General features: G+C 42.2%; 1 protein-coding gene across 1 annotated transcript in view; it reads right to left on the reverse strand.

Annotated features, from left to right (window-relative positions):
• Positions 1-465: 465 nt before the first annotated feature.
• Positions 466-18,679, reverse strand: part of itga11b (integrin, alpha 11b) — an 85,720-nt gene continuing 67,506 nt past the window's right edge. Inside the window, exons 18-30 of the mRNA XM_031801739.1 lie at positions 18,532-18,642; positions 11,525-11,610; positions 10,650-10,854; positions 10,293-10,391; positions 8,349-8,425; positions 7,076-7,159; positions 6,873-6,963; positions 6,580-6,693; positions 5,927-6,010; positions 5,510-5,620; positions 2,928-3,023; positions 1,922-2,035; positions 466-1,476 (exon numbers count right to left, since the gene is read on the reverse strand). Of these exons, the coding sequence (XP_031657599.1) occupies positions 1,396-1,476; positions 1,922-2,035; positions 2,928-3,023; positions 5,510-5,620; positions 5,927-6,010; positions 6,580-6,693; positions 6,873-6,963; positions 7,076-7,159; positions 8,349-8,425; positions 10,293-10,391; positions 10,650-10,854; positions 11,525-11,610; positions 18,532-18,642 (1,353 nt within the window). The 3' untranslated portion in view covers positions 466-1,395. The remainder of the gene's footprint in view (positions 1,477-1,921; positions 2,036-2,927; positions 3,024-5,509; positions 5,621-5,926; positions 6,011-6,579; positions 6,694-6,872; positions 6,964-7,075; positions 7,160-8,348; positions 8,426-10,292; positions 10,392-10,649; positions 10,855-11,524; positions 11,611-18,531; positions 18,643-18,679) is intronic.

Here is an 18,679-nt window from a genome sequence, read left to right on the forward strand (position 1 = left end):
TATCCAAAGTCGCAGTGAAACTATTTCTGTCAGAAGTTGTGGGACTAGAACGATTTCTATATGACTCCATGTGTAAAGTGATACGTTTCTGCCTTAATATTTCTTATACTTTCCTTTTCTACCTGCGTGCAATTAATATTTCTTCAGGTATAATTATCAAAGGTGTAGTAAATATCTCCCTTTTAATATGACACCAAAACTGCTTATGAGTGAGTACACAACCAAATGTATTGACATTGGTCCTCTGCAGTCTCCGGAGGGAAAATTTTACGTGCCAATTTTGTCAGAAATCCAAGTGGATAGTGCCAAAATTTGTCTGATGTCACATGCAATGACCCGCATACCAGATGGCCTCTGGATTGAGTCAGAACAACTGTGGGCTTAAATCTTCTCTAAAACAGATGATTCCACCAATATACCACACACGTTTCATTGCATGTGGAAGCTGATCAATTCACTCTGTGGTTACAGTATACAGATTTAATTACACATAGAAAACTCATGAACTCTTTATAAACCACTTGGCATGCTTTAATGATTTCTACATGGCCATCATTGCATCTTCCTTGAGATCCTTTCTAGGACCCCAGGTCATCTGTGTTCATATATAAATCCACAGGTTGTACGCCACGGTGCAAAGCAGCCTCGTATTGGTGTACATACATCTGACAACGTTGTTGCACAAGAGCCTTAAGTTAATATTATGTAGTTGTATAGTAATGCCACTTTAACAGTCATCGACAACTTAATTCAGTTGTGAAGGCACAGTTGGATATGTACACAATTCAAGTTTATCGTTATACGACAAAAGTGCATCAGCTATAGAATATGGCATTTGCAAATACAATATAATATTTCAGTTGCGTCATGTTCTCTTCCAAAATAAATGAGTAGGTCGTTGCTGTTGCATATTTGAGAAACGCCATAGCAAAAGCCCAAAAAAATCATCAGCCATTCATTATAGGTAATCTTGTGTTCTGAACAGGCTGCCTGGTTTTCTTTGGCCTTATATTAATGATGGGCTTATTCCATTCACTCTATTATATTCAGGCACACTTTCTTAGAAAAATATTCTGTGGTCATTGCTCTGGTGAAAGATTGTCATTTGGCTTTGTGGTGATGATGATGATAGGTCATAAAGGCTGACTGATAACCAGGACCTCAGTCTTGTCCAGATGGTGTCTGTCGAAGTTCCTCAGTCATAAGAGAGACACAGGTGGGCCGGGAGCTTCTGTCGGGTTCTAAGACAGCGAGTAAGAAGGCTCGGCAGTGCAAGACGGGTGCTGTTCAGCCAAGGGGAATATGGACACCGAGGTCACGCCCACAGTCTCGTCTGGGGGTGTGCTGGGGGTCCCTGAGTGATGGGGCTGATGCGGGTCTGCACTGTTGCCATGGTTACCGCTCCTCTGGCATCTTCCCGTTGGCTACTTGCTCCTCCTCTTCCTCCCTCTGTTTCTGCCTGTTGAAGAAGCCCAGCTGGGAAGGCAGAAACAGAGAGGGGAAAGAGTGAAACCAAAACCCTTCACCGGGTGTCTACAGGGACCAACATACTGGTAGAAAGGCTGAGTTATCCTTGATTATACACCAGGTCATTGATTAGAAACCAGGTAGTTTGGCACCTGGATGCTGATTGGCTGAAAGCCATGGTATGTCAGATTGTATACCACGGGTATGACCCCACAAATATTTTTACTGTTCTACGTTGGTTACCAGTTTATAATAGCAATAAGGCACCTCAGGGGTTTGTGGTATATGGCCACTATACATACCACTGTTAAGAGCTGTATCCAGGCACTCTGTGTTATGTTGTGCATAAGAACAGCCCTTAGCTGTGGTTTATTAGTCATATACCACACCCCCTCGTGCCTTATTGCTTCATTATAATGAAGATTTATGCAGGATGACATTGATTCATTCCTACCTTCCATAGAGCCAGGATGAGCAAGGCTAGCAGCAGCAGACCACCCAGCGTGCTCCCTACTATAATCCAGATGGGAATTTTGTAATCTTCCTCCTTTCTCATCTCCAGGATTATCTAGAGGGGAAATTACACTGGACTCAGGCATGTATGGGGGATCTGGTTTGGCTGGACTTTGCGGCGAGTAAACGGTCAACAAACATACATTTAATACGGTCTGAAATGTTTTTCATTCTCTATGACTGGTGGTCTAAAATGTGGATTTACATGAACATATAATTGTGTATAGGTCATACCAGCACACTCCATCATCAATCTCCCTGACTCAATCCATAAACTTTTCGAACATCTCATGACCGTCGCGCCATCATTTGGAGGATGCACTCAAAAGATTTGGCCTAGCTTGGCTACTCAGTACTCATGATATATTGCTCGTTTGTTTCTTGTTTTGTTTTTTTCATCCCTTTTAAGTTTAGGCCACGATTCAACCAGTCACGTTGTGCTCTCGGCCATTACCTTTAAATGGCACATAGCCGACAAAGCGCAATCGGATTGAATCCGCTCCTTATTTCGGTTATTCAAAGCACTATAGAAGTTGAATAAATGTATTATTATTTGGTGTGTTTATCGTCTAATAAAAATAAACTGACCACAACCGAGTGATTGAAATAAACCTTGGAAATGACTGCCTGTTCAAGTTATCAAGTTGAACCTGTGGTTTGAAGTGTAGTGAAATTGTAACATAACAAATGAAAGGCATCTACAACAGCAAAGTAATCAGTATCACTTTCTGCCAGAAGGTGGAACCATAACCACATATATCTGAGCAACTATCACCACATTCTCCTGGTCCTCCTAGTTCTTAGGCCTCGCTGCACTGGCGAGCCAAACAAATGTGGGTGTTCAACAGGGGGACTAAGTACACTTCATTAACTACACTCAAACCAGCCCATTCCTTCAGGCTGTTATGAAGCATATGAAGTCTGAGTTGGACGCTGCTGGGTCTTACGTGTCGTGTTGGCCTCTCCTCATGCAGGAACACGGGACTGGACGGACTCAGTTCTATGGAGGCTGCTGTCACCAACTCCAGAGTTTTAAACTTCACCTATCAGTGAAGAGTTTAACAAGAAAATAACTATAATTGCAATGAACAAATAACTCAGTCATCAACAAGTGACATTAAAGAACAATAAGGAATTGAAAGTTCTTTACATTAAAGAGGCGATTCAAAACTTTTGCCTCGGGACCAGATCAGGACTTAAAATGGTCCACACACACGTGCACAGTTGTGAAGGCTAAACACCCGAACGTTAAGCGGTACTGGAGCAACAGTCTGACACTTAAAGGCTCCTGAGTAGCTTCTATCCCCAAGCCATAAGACTGCTAAATAGCTAACAAAATGGCTACACGGACTATCTGAGTTGACCTTTGTATTTATATATTTTTTTGTACTGTCTCTATGCACACTCACAGGACTCTACACACTCACGCACACTGACACTCCAACACACACATAACATGCACGCACATTTATACTGACTATACACAAGCACACACACTCGCATACATCTTAATTTACACTGTTGCTACTCTGTTTATCATACATCCTGGGGCCTAGTCACCTTATCCCTATACACACATTTGAAGCCGGAAGTTTACATACACCTTGGCCAAATACATTTAAACTAAACATTTTTAACATTAATTCCAAGTAAATATTCCCTGTTTTAGGTCAGTTAGGATCACCACTTTATTTTAAGAATGAGAAATGTAAGAATAATAGTAGAGAGAATGATTTATTTCAGCTTTATTTTTTTTCATCACATTCCCAGTGGGTCAGAACTTTACATACACTCATTTAGTATTTGGTAGCATTGCCTTTAAATTGTTTAACTTCAATCAAACGTTTCGGGTAGCCTTCCACAAGCTTCCCACAATAAATTGGGTGAATTTTGGCCCATTCCACCTGACAGAGCTGACACCAACCTGAGTCAGGTTTGTAGGCTTCCTTGCTCGCACATGCTTTTTCAGTTCTGCCCACATATTCTCTATATGATTGAGGTCAGGGCTTGGTGATGGACACTCCAATACCTTGACGTTGTTGTCCTTAAGACATTTTGTTATAACTTTGGAAGTATGCTTGGGGTCAGTGTACATTTGGAAGACCCATGTGCGACCGAGCTTTAACTTCCTGACTGATGTCTTGAGATATTGCTTCAATATATATCCACACATTTTTCCTGCCTCATGACGACATCTATTTTGTGAAGTGCACCAGTCTCCACTGCAGCAAAGCACCCCCACAACATGATGCTGCCACCCCCGTGCTTCACGGTTGGGATGGTGTTCATCGGCTTGCAAGCCTCCCCCTTTATCCTCCAAACATAACAATGGTCATTATGGCCAAACAGTTCTATTTTTGTTTCATCAGACCAGAGGACATTTCTCCAAAAAGTATGATCATTGTCCCCCCCCCATGTGCAGTTGCAAACCGTAGTCTTGCTTTTTTTATGGCGGTTATGGAGCAGTGGCTTCTTCCTTGCTGAGCGGCCTTTCAGATTATGTCGATATAGGACTCGCTTTACTGTGGATATAGATACTTTTGGTACCTCTTTCCTCCAGCATCTTCACAAGGTCCTTTGCTGTTCTGGGATTGATTTGCACTTTTCGCACCAAAGTACGTTAATCTCTAGGAGACAGAATGGGTCTCCTTCCTGAGCGGTATGACGGCTGCGTGGTCCCATGATGTTTATACTTGCGTACTGTTGTTTGTACAGATGAAGGTGGTACCTTCAGGCGTTTGGAAATTGCTCCCAAGGATGAACCAGACTTTCTGAGGTCTTGGCTGATTTCTTTTGATTTCCCCATGATGTCAAGCAAAGAGGCACTGAGTTTGAAGGTATCCCTTGAAATACATCCACAGGTACATCTCCAATTGACTCAAATGATGTCAATTAGCCTATCAAAAGCTTATAAATCCATGACATCATTTTCTGGAATTTTCCAAGCTGTTTAAAGGCACAGTTAACTTAGTATATGTCAACTTCTTACCCACTGGAATTGTGATACAGTGAATTAATTATATGTGAAATAACCTGTCTGTAAACAATTGTTGGAAAAATTACTTGCGTCATGCAGAAAGTAGATGTCCTAACCGACTTCCCAAACTATAGTTTGTTAACAAGAAATTTGTGGAGTGGTAGAAAAACAAGTTTTAATGACTCCAATCTAATTGCATGTAAACTTCTGACTTCAACTGTATCTGCCTCTATCACTCCAGTATCTCTGCACAATGTAAATATGCTATTGGAATTGACCCTGTAAATAGATTCTTACTTCTCGTGTTCTTCTTAGTTCGTGTTTCTTGTGTTATTTTTAGTACTACATTGATATTGATTATTACATTGTGCATTAGAACGTGCAAGAAAGCCATTTCACTGTACTTGTGCACGTGACATTAAAACTTGAAACGTGGATGCTATTGAGCCAACACATATCTTCTAAAATGGTAAAAGTTTGAAAGAGTTATCGAGAAAGAGTGGAATAGGCGTACTGAATGTCAGCGGAGTGCAGAAGTAATGTCAAACTCACAGCACAGAGAGCTTGGAGGTGCAGACGCCCCCTGACTGTCACTCTGACCTCCCTGTATGCAGGCACGTTGAGTCTGCACTGCATTGGCAACGTCATGCTGTTGGAGTGATTCTGCACAACACATAACAAGGATTGTCATCAACATGATACTGTCCTAATTGCCCATATGCTGCATACTCCATAACCAGTTGCAAAACCGGTTGAAATGACATCACAGTCATTTTTATTCCAACCAGTTTCTGGTTGAAATGACATCATATTAATGAAATTCCAACCAGTTTCTGGTTGAAATAATATCTTAGTAATGTTATTCCAACCAGTTTCTGGTTGAAATGACAGCACCAGTTTTGCCATCTGGGTAGTACTTCAGTACATACACAACCACACTAGACACATAGGCAGATAACCAATACTTACCAGCTGTGGGACGTGTGAGAGATCTTCAGGGAAAACATGGCTTGGAGTCATGTGATGTGGGAGGACACAGTTAGAGCTAACCGCCTGGTGAGGAGAGAGCGAGAGAGAGTTTTAAACTGTCATCCGGTAGCTACACACAGACACAGGGTACAGTCCGGTATAGTTAGAAGAGGACTGGCCACCCCTCAGAGCCTGATTCCTCTAGGGTTCTTCCTAGGTTCCTGCTTTCTATGGAGTTTTGGCAACACTTTATTTTATCTGTCATGTAAGTGGCCAGCGAAGAGTCCAGATCGGAATCCCATCCAAACCCTATGGCGAGAGCTGAAAAACAGCAGTTGGCGCGAGAGCACCCATAAAACATTGAAGAATTAGAGCAGTTTGCTGCTAAAAAGTGGGCCAAATAGCCCGAAGAAAGGTGCAGCAAACTCATTGATGGCTACAAGAAGCGTTTATCTGCAGTTATCTTGGCCAAAGGTTGTGCAACTAAGTGGTGACCACAATTTTGTTTGAAATGTCAACTTATTTGAGAAGAAATAGGGAATATCTACGAAAGGTGCAAGGTTGCCAATATATTTGGTCGCAACTGTATACAGTAGATTAATGTATATTGACAATGCAACGTTATAACATTGAATAATAACTGATCCTCTCACCTGGTCAGTGTCGATATTGCCAATCTGGAAGAGATGGTTACCACTCTTTGTAACAGCAAACACGTCAACAGCGAACTGCAAGTCTGTCACTGGGAAGAAGCCCAGATTCTGGATCTGTACGTTGAGAAGAGAATAAATATAAAGATACTGAAGAGAATGTAAAAAAATGTATAGTCTTCAGATTATAGTCAGTATTTAGTATTTATATTTATAATGTAGATCGGCCATATGTATAACTTGGACAAAGGATTGCAGGTCGGGTCTTGTTAAGGTAGCGATTGAGAGAAACTCACGTGATAAGTAAGGTTAAACATTGGACCACTGCTGCCGGGTTTGTTCCGGTAGTGGTCTGAGTTGATCTCAAAACGAGGAGGCTTGGAGTCCCTGAGGTGGAGAGAAAAGGGATGGATGATACAAAATATCCCGCCCCCCCCCACACTTTAAATTACTCCTTATGTGTGGAATCATTTAAATTCAGCAGCTCATTGAAACCCACCTTGTGAACAGGAGGTCTGCCTCGTACTTCAGAGGATGAAATATGTTGTTGATGTTGTCCTCTGGGCTCATCTCCTCCCCATCGCTGTAGAGCACAAATCAACATGAAATAATTCACCTGCACCCTGTTTGTGTTTGACACCAGGGTTAGGGTCAAGTTCATTTATTTCAGTTTACTTCCTGAATTGACTGGAGTGAAATGGAATTGACCTCAAACCTGTTGGGTACAGTACATACATTAATTGTTTAGGAGGAGGTGATTGTGGAAACATAGCAGGTCCGGTTCCATTAGTCCGTAACGGATGGTTACCTGGTGGTAATGGCTACCCAATGGGCAAAAACTGGCTGAATCAACGTTGTTTCCACGACATTCAAAAAAAGTCTATGTGATGACACTGAATCAACGTGGAAAATTGATTGGATTTGAAAAAAATCATCAACGTAAGGGAATTTCATCATTTATTCATCCAACTTTTAAGCTAAATCAAATAACATGGTGACAATTTTTGTTGATTTCACGTTGAATTCACAACTCAACCAAATGTACATCAAAACTAGATGTTGAACTGATGTCTCTGCCTAGTGGGTAGGGGCTGAAATGGAATGTGGTGATTGGCAGGACAAGATAAAAAGTGTGGTATCTGAGCATACAAGGCCCTCACCAATGGTTAATATGAACATATACAGGTGACTGCCAACATGAAGGAAACACTTGAGTAAATGATACAAAGTATATTGAAAGCAGGTGCTTCCACACAGGTGTGGTTCCTGAGTTAATTAAGCAATTAACATCCCATCATGCTTAGTGTCATAAAAATGCAGTTGCCATTATCTTGGCTACCGTGGCTTGAAGAAGACTTTGAAAGAGGGGTCTCAAAGGAGCATAGGGGGGTTTAAAGTGTGTGTGTGTGTGTGTGTGTGTGTGTGTGTGTGTGTGTGTGTGTGTGTGTGTGTGTGTGTGTGTTATCAGATCTCAACCCAATTGAACACTTATGGGAGATTCTGGAGTGGCGTCTGAGACAGCGTTTTCCACCACCATCAACAAAACACCAAATTACGGAATTTCAAATTACGGAATTTCTCAGGGAATGTTCAAGAATGGTGTCCTATCCCTCCAATAGAGTTCCAGACAATTGTAGAATCTATGCCAAGGTGCATTGAAGCTGTTCTGGCAGCTTGTGGAGGCCCAACGCCCTATTAAGACGCTTTATGTTGGTGTTTCCTTCATTTTTATGTCTATGAATATATTCATATATGCACTGTATGTCAATTACCTGGCAGCCTGCAGGACAACCCTCACATGGTCCAGGAAGACAGAGTGACTCAACTCAAACTCCAGCCGGAAAGACACCTGGGGCAGAAAAGGCATATACCATTAGTCACATAGCATCCACATGCAAAAGATTTTATGTTGGAAACTTAGGAACTGAAAGACTTACAGAGGCTCATATAGGCTAAGAAATGTTAAGGTATCTGGGAACAAGCTGTGTTTTACGTTTCGTTTTTTACTTCCAGTCAAATTATACCTGATATGGTACAGAGGTTTTCCAAAGGAGAGCCAGTGGAAATCTGCACCATTGTATTTCAGACATCCGTCACTGAAGCGGTGCCTCAAGGTCAGGGCCTATACTGGGGCCACCACAGTCTCTACTGCTTTACTGTGGGGTTTCATATATAATCTTATTAAGAGTTTAGAAAAAAAAAAGATTCCTAGTCCAATGTAATCTAATCTAAATAAATTAACTGAAAATGAACAAAAACGAGATTTCTTTAAGACACTGCAGTACCTGCCCACCTATTAGTATAATAAGGTTTTGGGTATGTTACTGTCATAAATATTCCCTTGCAAAAGAGCTATAACGATCAATATTACACCATAAACACTAAGTCTATTATCGCCTGAAGCATCTGCCCTGTGATAGACATCTGTCAATTCATTGTCCTTCTACAAAACATTTCTTCCTTTCATTCCTCATAACTTCTGCGTGCTATTCCCCCCCCCCCCCCCATATGTAACCATATGTTGAGTGGATAATGCAAGCTTTTGTACAGCTTCTTTTTGCAGGTTTAGGTTTCTGTTTATTACCCTCACCTGGTAAACTGTACATACGGAATTTATGTCTTTGGTCATGTTAAAGGGACATTTCACACAAATTACAAAATTGCATATTGGTTTCCATACACTGCAAGCAGTTTTTGGACAAGATATGACATGCTTTGGTTTAGTTTCTCTGGCACTGTTTCCAAATGCTAACGTTTTAGCATTTGTGGCACAAATCCCATAGCCTGACGATTCACACTAAAATCTTCTGCTGCTGTTGTTCGCTGCATACTTTAGTCTGAGACTAAAATTGTTTGTGGTGACGAGGGGCACAAGTGGCGTTGTACAAAACAAAGTAATCAGCGTTTGGATCGTCTCTAACCAATCAGAGTATCAAAGCCAATTACAGATTTTCAAACAGCCGATTTACCCACGTGTGTTCTGGATCTGGCCCAACCCATCGGTTTCTGGACCAATCAGACAGACGAATGTGTTCACATTCGATGAAGGGTCAGGGAGGTACTCAGATCCAGACTCATTGCGGGGAGAAGAAACTGACGTCTGTGGGCGTGGCGTAGCTTCTCGCCGGAGCATGGAGTCTGGGTAGCCAGGCAACAAATCCCATTCAAGTCATGGGACCGATATTAGCATTTGTCACACATCATGTTCAAATCTTTCAAAAGTATCTAAAACTGATTGTGACGTTCAACAAAGGCACTTATAGATGATTTGAACATGATGTGAGAAATATGCTAATATCGGTCCCATGACTTGATTGGGATTCGTGCCACAAATGCTCAAACATTAGCATTTGGAAACAGTGCCAGTCACTGCCTGGGAAACTAAACCAAAGTATGGATTGATGTTATACCTTGTACATAGACTGCTTACAGAGTAAGGAAACTAATGTGTAATTTTGTAATTTGGGGGAACTATCCCTTTAAGGGCCAGGAGTTCTTCCAAACCTTGTGGCTTGACAAGGCAAAAATCTCGTAAGTCCCTCAGTTTTTCCTGGTCAGATGCTTTGGTAAGCAAAAATGCTGGCTCTAGTAATGTTAACTAAATGTGTCCAATTGAAAACCTCTAGTATTGGCAAGGTGATGTAGTGAGGGAGATGTACTGAGGGTGATGAACTGACGAGGCAGGAGCCAGCAACAATGCTGATCAGATACAGTACCTGGGTCAGTGACCTCATAAAGGGTGAGCTGACATTGCAGGTCCTATCGTTCCTCTCCCTGTCCTCAGCACGACATTCAATCTGGATGTCTGAGTGGTCCTGCAGGGTGACAGAGATACGCTGAGTCAAGTGCTGAATAAGACCTAACGTATTACTTTGATCACAAACAGTCATAGGTTACTTATGCTGTAATCTTAACATAGTAAGAGATGTCATGATGTTGGTCTATCTAACTCATGTCTGAAGAAACATTTAAGGGTCAGTGTATGACCTCTCCCCTCACTGATATGATATGAACTTTACTATGCAGCAACAGTTTGCACAACCATACCATGGTTATCCTCCGTTTTCTCCTACCTTGACTATGAGACTGGAGAAGAGCAGGTTGTGGGAGTGGGAGATGTTGAGCGTGGTTCCATAGGCGTTCTCTCCTTGGTTCTCCAGACGAGCTTCTACCACCAGCCTCCTGCGTGATGCCTCCACCACTCGCTCCGAGCCCACCGAGGCCCCCTGGTGGTGACACAGCGCCCATGCGGCCCGCTCCCTTGGCCTACAGAACTGCCTTTGGCCGTAGACAGACATGAACATTAGCGCCACGTTCTTACCCCCTTTTCTCCCCAATTTTGTGGTATTCAATTAGTAGTTACAGTTTTGGGAGAGGCCTACGGACTCAGGAGAGGCGAAGGTCGAGAGCCGTGCGTCCTCCAAATCACAACCCAGTCAAGCCGCATTGCTTCTTGACACATTGCCCGCTTAAACCGGAAGCCAGCCACACCAATGTGTCGGAGGAAACACCGTACACCTGGCGACTGTGTCAGGAGTTGCTAATGCGCGATGGGACAAGAACATCCCTGCCAGCCAAACCCTCCCCTAACCCAGACGACGCTAGGCCAATTATGTGCCGCCCCATTGGTCTCCCGGTCGCGGCCGGCTGCAATAGAGCCTGGACTTTAACCAGGATCTCTAGTGGCATGGCTAGCACTGCGATGCAGTGCCTTAGACTACTACGCCAATTATTTTTATGGTGAATTCAATGATTCAATGATTGGTGGGTTCCTAGGGGAACTTTTTCTATTTCCAGATGGGTGGAAACAGTATAGGGGAAACTCCACCTTGTCTATTAGAGTGAAGTGTAAAGGGGAATGGCTAAAGGGATGACTTGGGATTGGACATACAGACACCATCTCATCTCGTGTATTGTGTGTGTGTGCTTCTGAGGGCTAAAAAGTCACCTGCGGTCTAGAAGGTCTGTCCGACTGTGCAGGATGAGGTCAGGGACACAGCTGTCATCCCCCTCGCAGCCATTCCAGAAGGGGATCTACAGAGAGATATCAAATCAAAAATTGAAATACAAATGTTATTGGGCACATGCTTCATAAACAACTGGTGTGGACTAACAGTGAAATGTTTACTTATGGCCCCTTCCTAACAATGCAGAGATAAACAAAATAGAGAAATAATAGAAAAGTAAAACATGTAATAATGAAAGTAATAATAGATACACAATGAGTAACAATAACTTGGCTATATACGAGGGTACCAGTACTGAGTCGACGTGCAGGGGTACGAGGTGATTGAGGTAGATATGTAACTAAACTCAGCAACAACAACAAAAATGCCCCTTTTTCAGGACCCTGTCTTTCAAAGATAGTTAATAAAATCCAAATAACTTTACAGATCTTCATTGTAAAGGGTTAAAAAACTTCTTAGGGGTAGAGTCTAGTTTCCTGAATTTCCGCCTGACTGACATGCCCATTATTGTTGATACGGCAGGCAAAAATCAGAAGAAAAACCAACCGTTTTTTTTTTTTAGGTCCCAGGCTCTTATAATGTAAACCTATTGTTCCTATGTAATTCTGCCTCCAAGATTACAATTCCTATGGCTTCCACTAGATGTCAACAGTCTTTACTCAATGTTTCAGGCTTGTTGTTTGAAAAACAAGCAAGAATTTAGATTTTTGGTGAGGAGAGCACCGGAACAATATCAGTCTTTCGGCACACGCTTGCTAATTTTGCTTTCCTATTGAACATACTACTTTCAGTATGAAATATTAGAGTTTAATCCTCAGAGTACCTGAGGATCAAGAGAAATGCCGTTTGACTTGTTTAGACGAAGTTTAGTGGTACCTTTTTAGACTTTGTCTGCATGTTGAACGAGTGGATTACTGAAATCAATGAAGCCAATTTAACAGACTTTTTGGGATATAAAAAAAGATTTTATCTAACAAAACAACCATTCATGTTGTAGTTGGGACCCATGGGATTGCAAACAGAGGGAGATCTTCAAAAGTAAGTGATTTACTTTATCGCATTTTGTGATTTTATGAAGCCTGTGCTGGTTGAAAAATATGTTGACCTGTGGCGCCGTCCTCAGATCGCATGGTATGCATTTGCCGTAAAGCTTATTGTAAATCCGACAATGCAGTTAGATTAACAAGAATTTAAGCTTTTAAATTATATAAGATACTTGTATGTTCATGAATGTTTAATATTATGATTATTTATTTGAATTGCGCGTCCTCCAATTTCATCGGATGTTGTCGGCTGGTGTCCTGCTAGCGGGATGCCTATCCCTAAGAAGTTTCCCATGCTTGTTCAATGAACCATAACTTTTTATAGCTGCAGGGGCAGTATTGAGTAGCTTGGATGAAAAGGTGCCCATTGTAAACGGCCAGCTCCTCAGTCTCAGTTGCTAATATATGCATATTATTATTAGTATTGGATAGGAAACACTCTAACGTTTCTAAAACTGTTTGAATTACATCTATGAGTAAAACAGAACTCATATTGCAGGCAAAATCCTGAGAAATTCCACTTCCTGTTTGGATTTTTTCTGGGGGTGGCAGATCTTCAACCAAGCTCTCATTGAAATTACAGCGAGATATGGATGAGTTTTCACTTCCTACGCCTTCCACTAGATGTCAACAGTCAACTTTGTCTGATGACTCGAATGTGAAGGGGGGTCAAATGAGACAGGAAATAGTCACCACTGCCATGAGTTGACCATGCTTTCACCATGCGCGTTCACAGGGGAAGGACCTGCGTTCCACCGGTCATCTGAAGTCATTCTAATTCTCCGGTTTGAATATTATTCAAGATATATGTAAACAACATTCTAAAGATTGATTCAATACATCGTTTGACATGTTTCTACTGACTGTTACGGAACTTTTGGACATTTCGTCACGTTATAGTGAACACGCTTTGTGACTTAGGAATTGTTTACCAAACGCTCTAACCAAAGTAGCTAATTGGACATAAATAACGGACATTTTCGAACAAATCAAGCATTTATTGTGGACCTGGGATTCCTAGGACTGCATTCTGATGAAGTTCATCAAACTAAGGAAACATTTATCATGTATTTTCTGGTTTCTGTTGACTCCAACATGGAGGCTAATTTGGCTACTGTTCTGAGCTCCGTCTCGGATTATTGCATGGTGTGCTTTTTCTGTTAACTTTTTTTGAAATCTGACACAACGGTTGCATTAAGGAGAGGTATATCTATAATTCCATGTGTATAACTTGTATTATCATCTACATTTATGATGAGTATTTCTGTTGAAACGATGTGGCTATGCAAAATCACTTGATGTTTTTGGAACTAGTGAATCTAATACGCCAATGTAAACTCAGATTTTTTTTATATAAATATGAACTTTATCAAACAAAACATGCATGTATTGTGTAACATGAAGTCCTATGAGTGTCATCTGATGAAGATAATTCAAGGTTAGTGATTAATTTTATCTCTATTTTTTTGTGAATGCTATATTTAGCTGGAAAATGGCTGTGCTTATTGTGGTTTGGTGGAGACCTAACATAATCGTTTGTAGTGCTTTTGCTGAAAAGCATATTTGAAATCGGACACTTTGGTGGGATTAACAACAAGATTACCTTTAAAATTATATAAGACACATGTATGTTTTAGGAATTGTAATTATGAGATTTCTGTGGTTTGAATTTGGCGCCCTCTATTTTCACTGGTAGTTGTCATATCGATCCCGTTAGGGGGATTGCAGCCATAACAAGATAAACAATTAATGAACATGCACCTGTGGAACGGTTGTTAGACACTAACAGCTTACAGACGGTAGGCAATTAAGGTCACAGTTATGAAAACTTAGGACACTAAAGAGGCCTTTCTACTGACTCTGAAAAACACCAAAAGAAAGATGCCCAGGGTCCCTGCTCATCTGCGTGAACATGCCTTAGGCATGCTGCAAGGAGGCATGAGGACTGCAGATGTGGCCAGGGCATTAAATTACAATGTCCGTACTGTGAGATGCCTAAGACAGCGCTACAGGGAGACAGGACGGACAGCTGATCGTTCTCGCAGTGGCAGACCACGTGTAACAACAGGTACAGGTACAGGATGGCAGCAACAACTGCCCGAGTTACCCTAGGAACGCACAATCCCTCCATCAGTGCTCAGACGGTCCGCAATAGGCTGAGAGTGGCAGAAATGAGGGCTTGTAGGTCTGTTGTAAGGCAGGTCCTCATGAGACCTGCAACATTGTCCTGTAACATCACCTGCAACATTGTCGCCTATGGGCAAAAACCCACCGTCGCTGGACCAGACAGGACTGGCAAAAAGTGCGCTTCATTGACGAGTCGTGGTTTTGTCTCACCAGGGTTGATTGTCAGATTTGCGTTTATTGTCGAAGGAATGAGCGTTCCCCCGAGGCCTGTACTCTGGAGCGGGATCGATTTGGTGGAGGGTCCGTCATGGTCTGGGGCGATGTGTCACAGCATCATCGGACTCAGCTTGTTGTCATTGCAGGCAATCTCAACGCTGTGCTTTACAGGAAAGACATCCTCCTCCCTTATGTGGTACCCTTCCTGCAGGCTCATCCTGACATGACCCTCCAGCATGACAATGCCACCAGCCATACTGCTCATTCTGTGCGTGATTTCCTGCAAGACAGGAATGTCAGTGTTCTGCTATGGCCAGCGAAGAGCCCGGATGTCAATCCCATTGAGCACGTCTGGAATCTGTTGGATCTGAGGGTGAGGGCTAGGGCCATTCCCCCAGAAATGTCTGGGAACTTGCAAGTGCCTTGGTGGAAGGTGCAGTCCATCTGGTGCAGTCCATGAGGAGGAGAAGCACTGCAGTACTTAATGCAGCTGGTGGCCACACCAGATACTGACAGTTTCTTTTAATTTTGATCCCCCCCTTTGTTCATGGACACATTATTCCATTTATGTTAGTCACATGTCTGTGGACCTTGATCAGTTTATTTCTCAGTTGTTGAATCTTGTTATGATCATTCAAATATTTACACGTTAAGTTTGCTGAAAATTAACGCAGTTGACAGTGAGAGGACGTTTCTCTTTTTGCTGAGTTTAGGAATAAAGTGACAGATGGTTAACAGTAGCAGAATCGTATGTGCTGAGTCAAAAGGTTTGTGCAAAAAGGGTCAAGCGTCAATAGCCCGAGTAGCTATTTGGTTAACTATTTAACTAACTATTTAGCAGTCTTGTGGCTTGGGGGTTAAAGCTGTTCAGGGTCCTGCAGAGATAGTAGGATATTTAGTGTAATAAATTGGTGTAAAGCCAAATAACAATGCCTCTCTTCATCAAAAGTATGTATCAGAATCAGTACACCAGTAGAAATGTTGCAATGGCGCCGACAGAGAAGGCTGCCTCGCTTCTAGTCCTTAGGAAACTTTGCAGTATTTTTCATAATCAAATGCCGACCGTTTTATCTTTCAAGAGAATTCTCTTTGGTTATTGTCACAGCCATGTATATACCCCCTCAAGCCGATACCACGATGGCCCTCAAGGAACTTCACTGGACTTTATGCAAACTGGAAACCATATATCCTTAGGCTTTATTTATTGTAGCTAGGGATTTTAACAAAGCAAATTTGAGGAAAAGGCTACCTAAATTCTATCAGCATATCGACTGTAGCACTGGACCATTGTTACTCTAACTTCCATGATGCATACAAGGCCCTCCCCCGCCCTCCTTTCAGCAAATCTGATCACGACTCCATTTTGCTATAGGCAGAAACTCAATCAAGAAGTACCCGTACCAAGGACTATTCAATGCTGGTCTGACCAATCGGAATCCACGCTTTAAGATTGTTTTGATCACATGGACTGGGATATGTTACGGGTAGCCTCAGAGAATAATATTTACATATACGCTGATTCGGTGAGTAAGTTTATAAGGAAGTGTATATGAGATGTTGTACCCACTGTGACTATTAAAACCTACAGTGCCTTGCGAAAGTATTCGGCCCCCTTGAACTTTGCGACCTTTTGCCACATTTCAGGCTTCAAACATAAAGATATAAAACTGTATTTTTTTGTGAAGAATCAACAACAAGTGGGACACAATCATGAAGTGGAACGACATTTATTGGATATTTCAAACTTTTTTAACAAATCAAAAACTGAAAAATTGGGCGTGCAAAATTATTCAGCCCCCTTAAGTTAATACTTTGTAGCGCCACCTTTTGCTGCGATTACAGCTGTAACTCGCTTGGGGCATGTCTCTATCAGTTTTGCACATCGAGAGACTGAAATTTGTTCCCATTCCTCCTTGCAAAACAGCTCGAGCTCAGTGAGGTTGGATGGAGAGCATTTGTGAACAGCAGTTTTCAGTTCTTTCCACAGATTCTCGATTGGATTCAGGTCTGGACTTTGACTTGGCCATTCTAACACCTGGATATGTTTATTTTTGAACCATTCCATTGTAGATTTTGCTTTATGTTTTGGATCATTGTCTTGTTGGAAGACAAATCTCCGTCCCAGTCTCAGGTCTTTTGCAGACTCCATCAGGTTTTCTTCCAGAATGGTCCTGTATTTGGCTCCATCCATCTTCCCATCAATTTTAACCATCTTCCCTGTCCCTGCTGAAGAATAGCAGGCCCAAAACATGATGCTGCCACCACCATGTTTGACAGTGGGGATGGTGTTCAGGGTGATGAGCTGTGTTGCTTTTACGCCAAACATAGCGTTTTGCATTGTTGCCAAAAAGTTCAATTTTGGTTTCATCTGACCAGAGCACCTTCTTCCACATGTTTGGTGTGTCTCCCAGGTGGCTTGTGGCAAACTTTAAATTACACTTTTTATGGATATCTTTAAGAAATGGCTTTCTTCTTGCCACTCTTCCATAAAGGCCAGATTTGTGCAATATACGACTGATTGTTGTCCTATGGACAGAGTCTCCCACCTCAGCTGTAGATCTCTGCAGTTCATCCAGAGTGATCATGGGCCTCTTGGCTGCATCTCTGATCAGTCTTCTCCTTGTTTGAGCTGAAAGTTTAGAGGGACGGCCAGGTCTTGGTAGATTTGCAGTGGTCTGATACTCCTTCCATTTCAATATTATCGCTTGCACAGTGCTCCTTGGGATGTTTAAAGCTTGGGAAATCTTTTTGTATCCAAATCCGGCTTTAAACTTCTTCACAACAGTATCATGGACCTGCCTGGTGTGTTCCTTGTTCTTCATGATGCTCTCTGCGCTTTTAACGGACCTCTGAGACTATCACAGTGCAGGTGCATTTATACGGAGACTTGATTACACACAGGTGGATTGTATTTATCATCATTAGTCATTTAGGTCAACATTGGATCATTCAGAGATCCTCACTGAACTTCTGGAGAGAGTTTGCTGCACTGAAAGTAAAGGGGCTGAATGATTTTGCACGCCCAATTTTTCAGTTTTTGATTTGTTGAAAAAGTTTGAAATATCCAATAAATGTCGTTCCACTTCATGATTGTGTCCCACTTGTTGTTGATTCTTCACAAAAAAATACAGTTTTATATCTTTATGTTTGAAGCCTGAAATGTGGCAAAAGGTCGCAAAGTTACTTTACTTTCGCAAGGCACTGTACATATGTGGCAGGGTCTACAGACAACCATGGACTACAAAAGGAAAACCAGCCACTTCGCAGACAGCAACGTCTTGCTTCCAGACAAACTAAACACCTTCTTTGCCCACTTCGAGGATAATAAAGTGCCACCGATGCAGCCTGCTACCAAGGACTGTGGGCTCTCCTCCTCCGTGACCGACGTGAGTAAGACATTTAAACATGTTAACCCTCGCAAGGATGCTGGCCCAGATGGCATACCTAGCCGTGTCCTCAGAGCATGCGCAGACCAGCTGGCTGGTGTCTTTACAGACATACCCACCTTTCCCTATCCCAGTCTGCTGTCCCAACATGCTTCAAGATGGCCACAATTGTTCCTGTACCCAAGAATGCAAAGGTAACTGAACTAAATTACTCACCTCAGTCCTAAAGGTAGTAGGCCAGCCGTGGTCCAGCACCGGGCCTTGGTCTGGACTCTGCAGACCTACCTTCACCACAAACACTATGGGATGGCCGTAGTCTGCAGTTTCCTGTTGGAGCAAGGTGGAAAGTCAACTGTAGAAATGT

Source organism: Oncorhynchus kisutch, linkage group LG22 (assembly GCF_002021735.2).
Source record: "Oncorhynchus kisutch isolate 150728-3 linkage group LG22, Okis_V2, whole genome shotgun sequence".
NCBI lineage: Eukaryota > Metazoa > Chordata > Actinopteri > Salmoniformes > Salmonidae > Oncorhynchus > Oncorhynchus kisutch.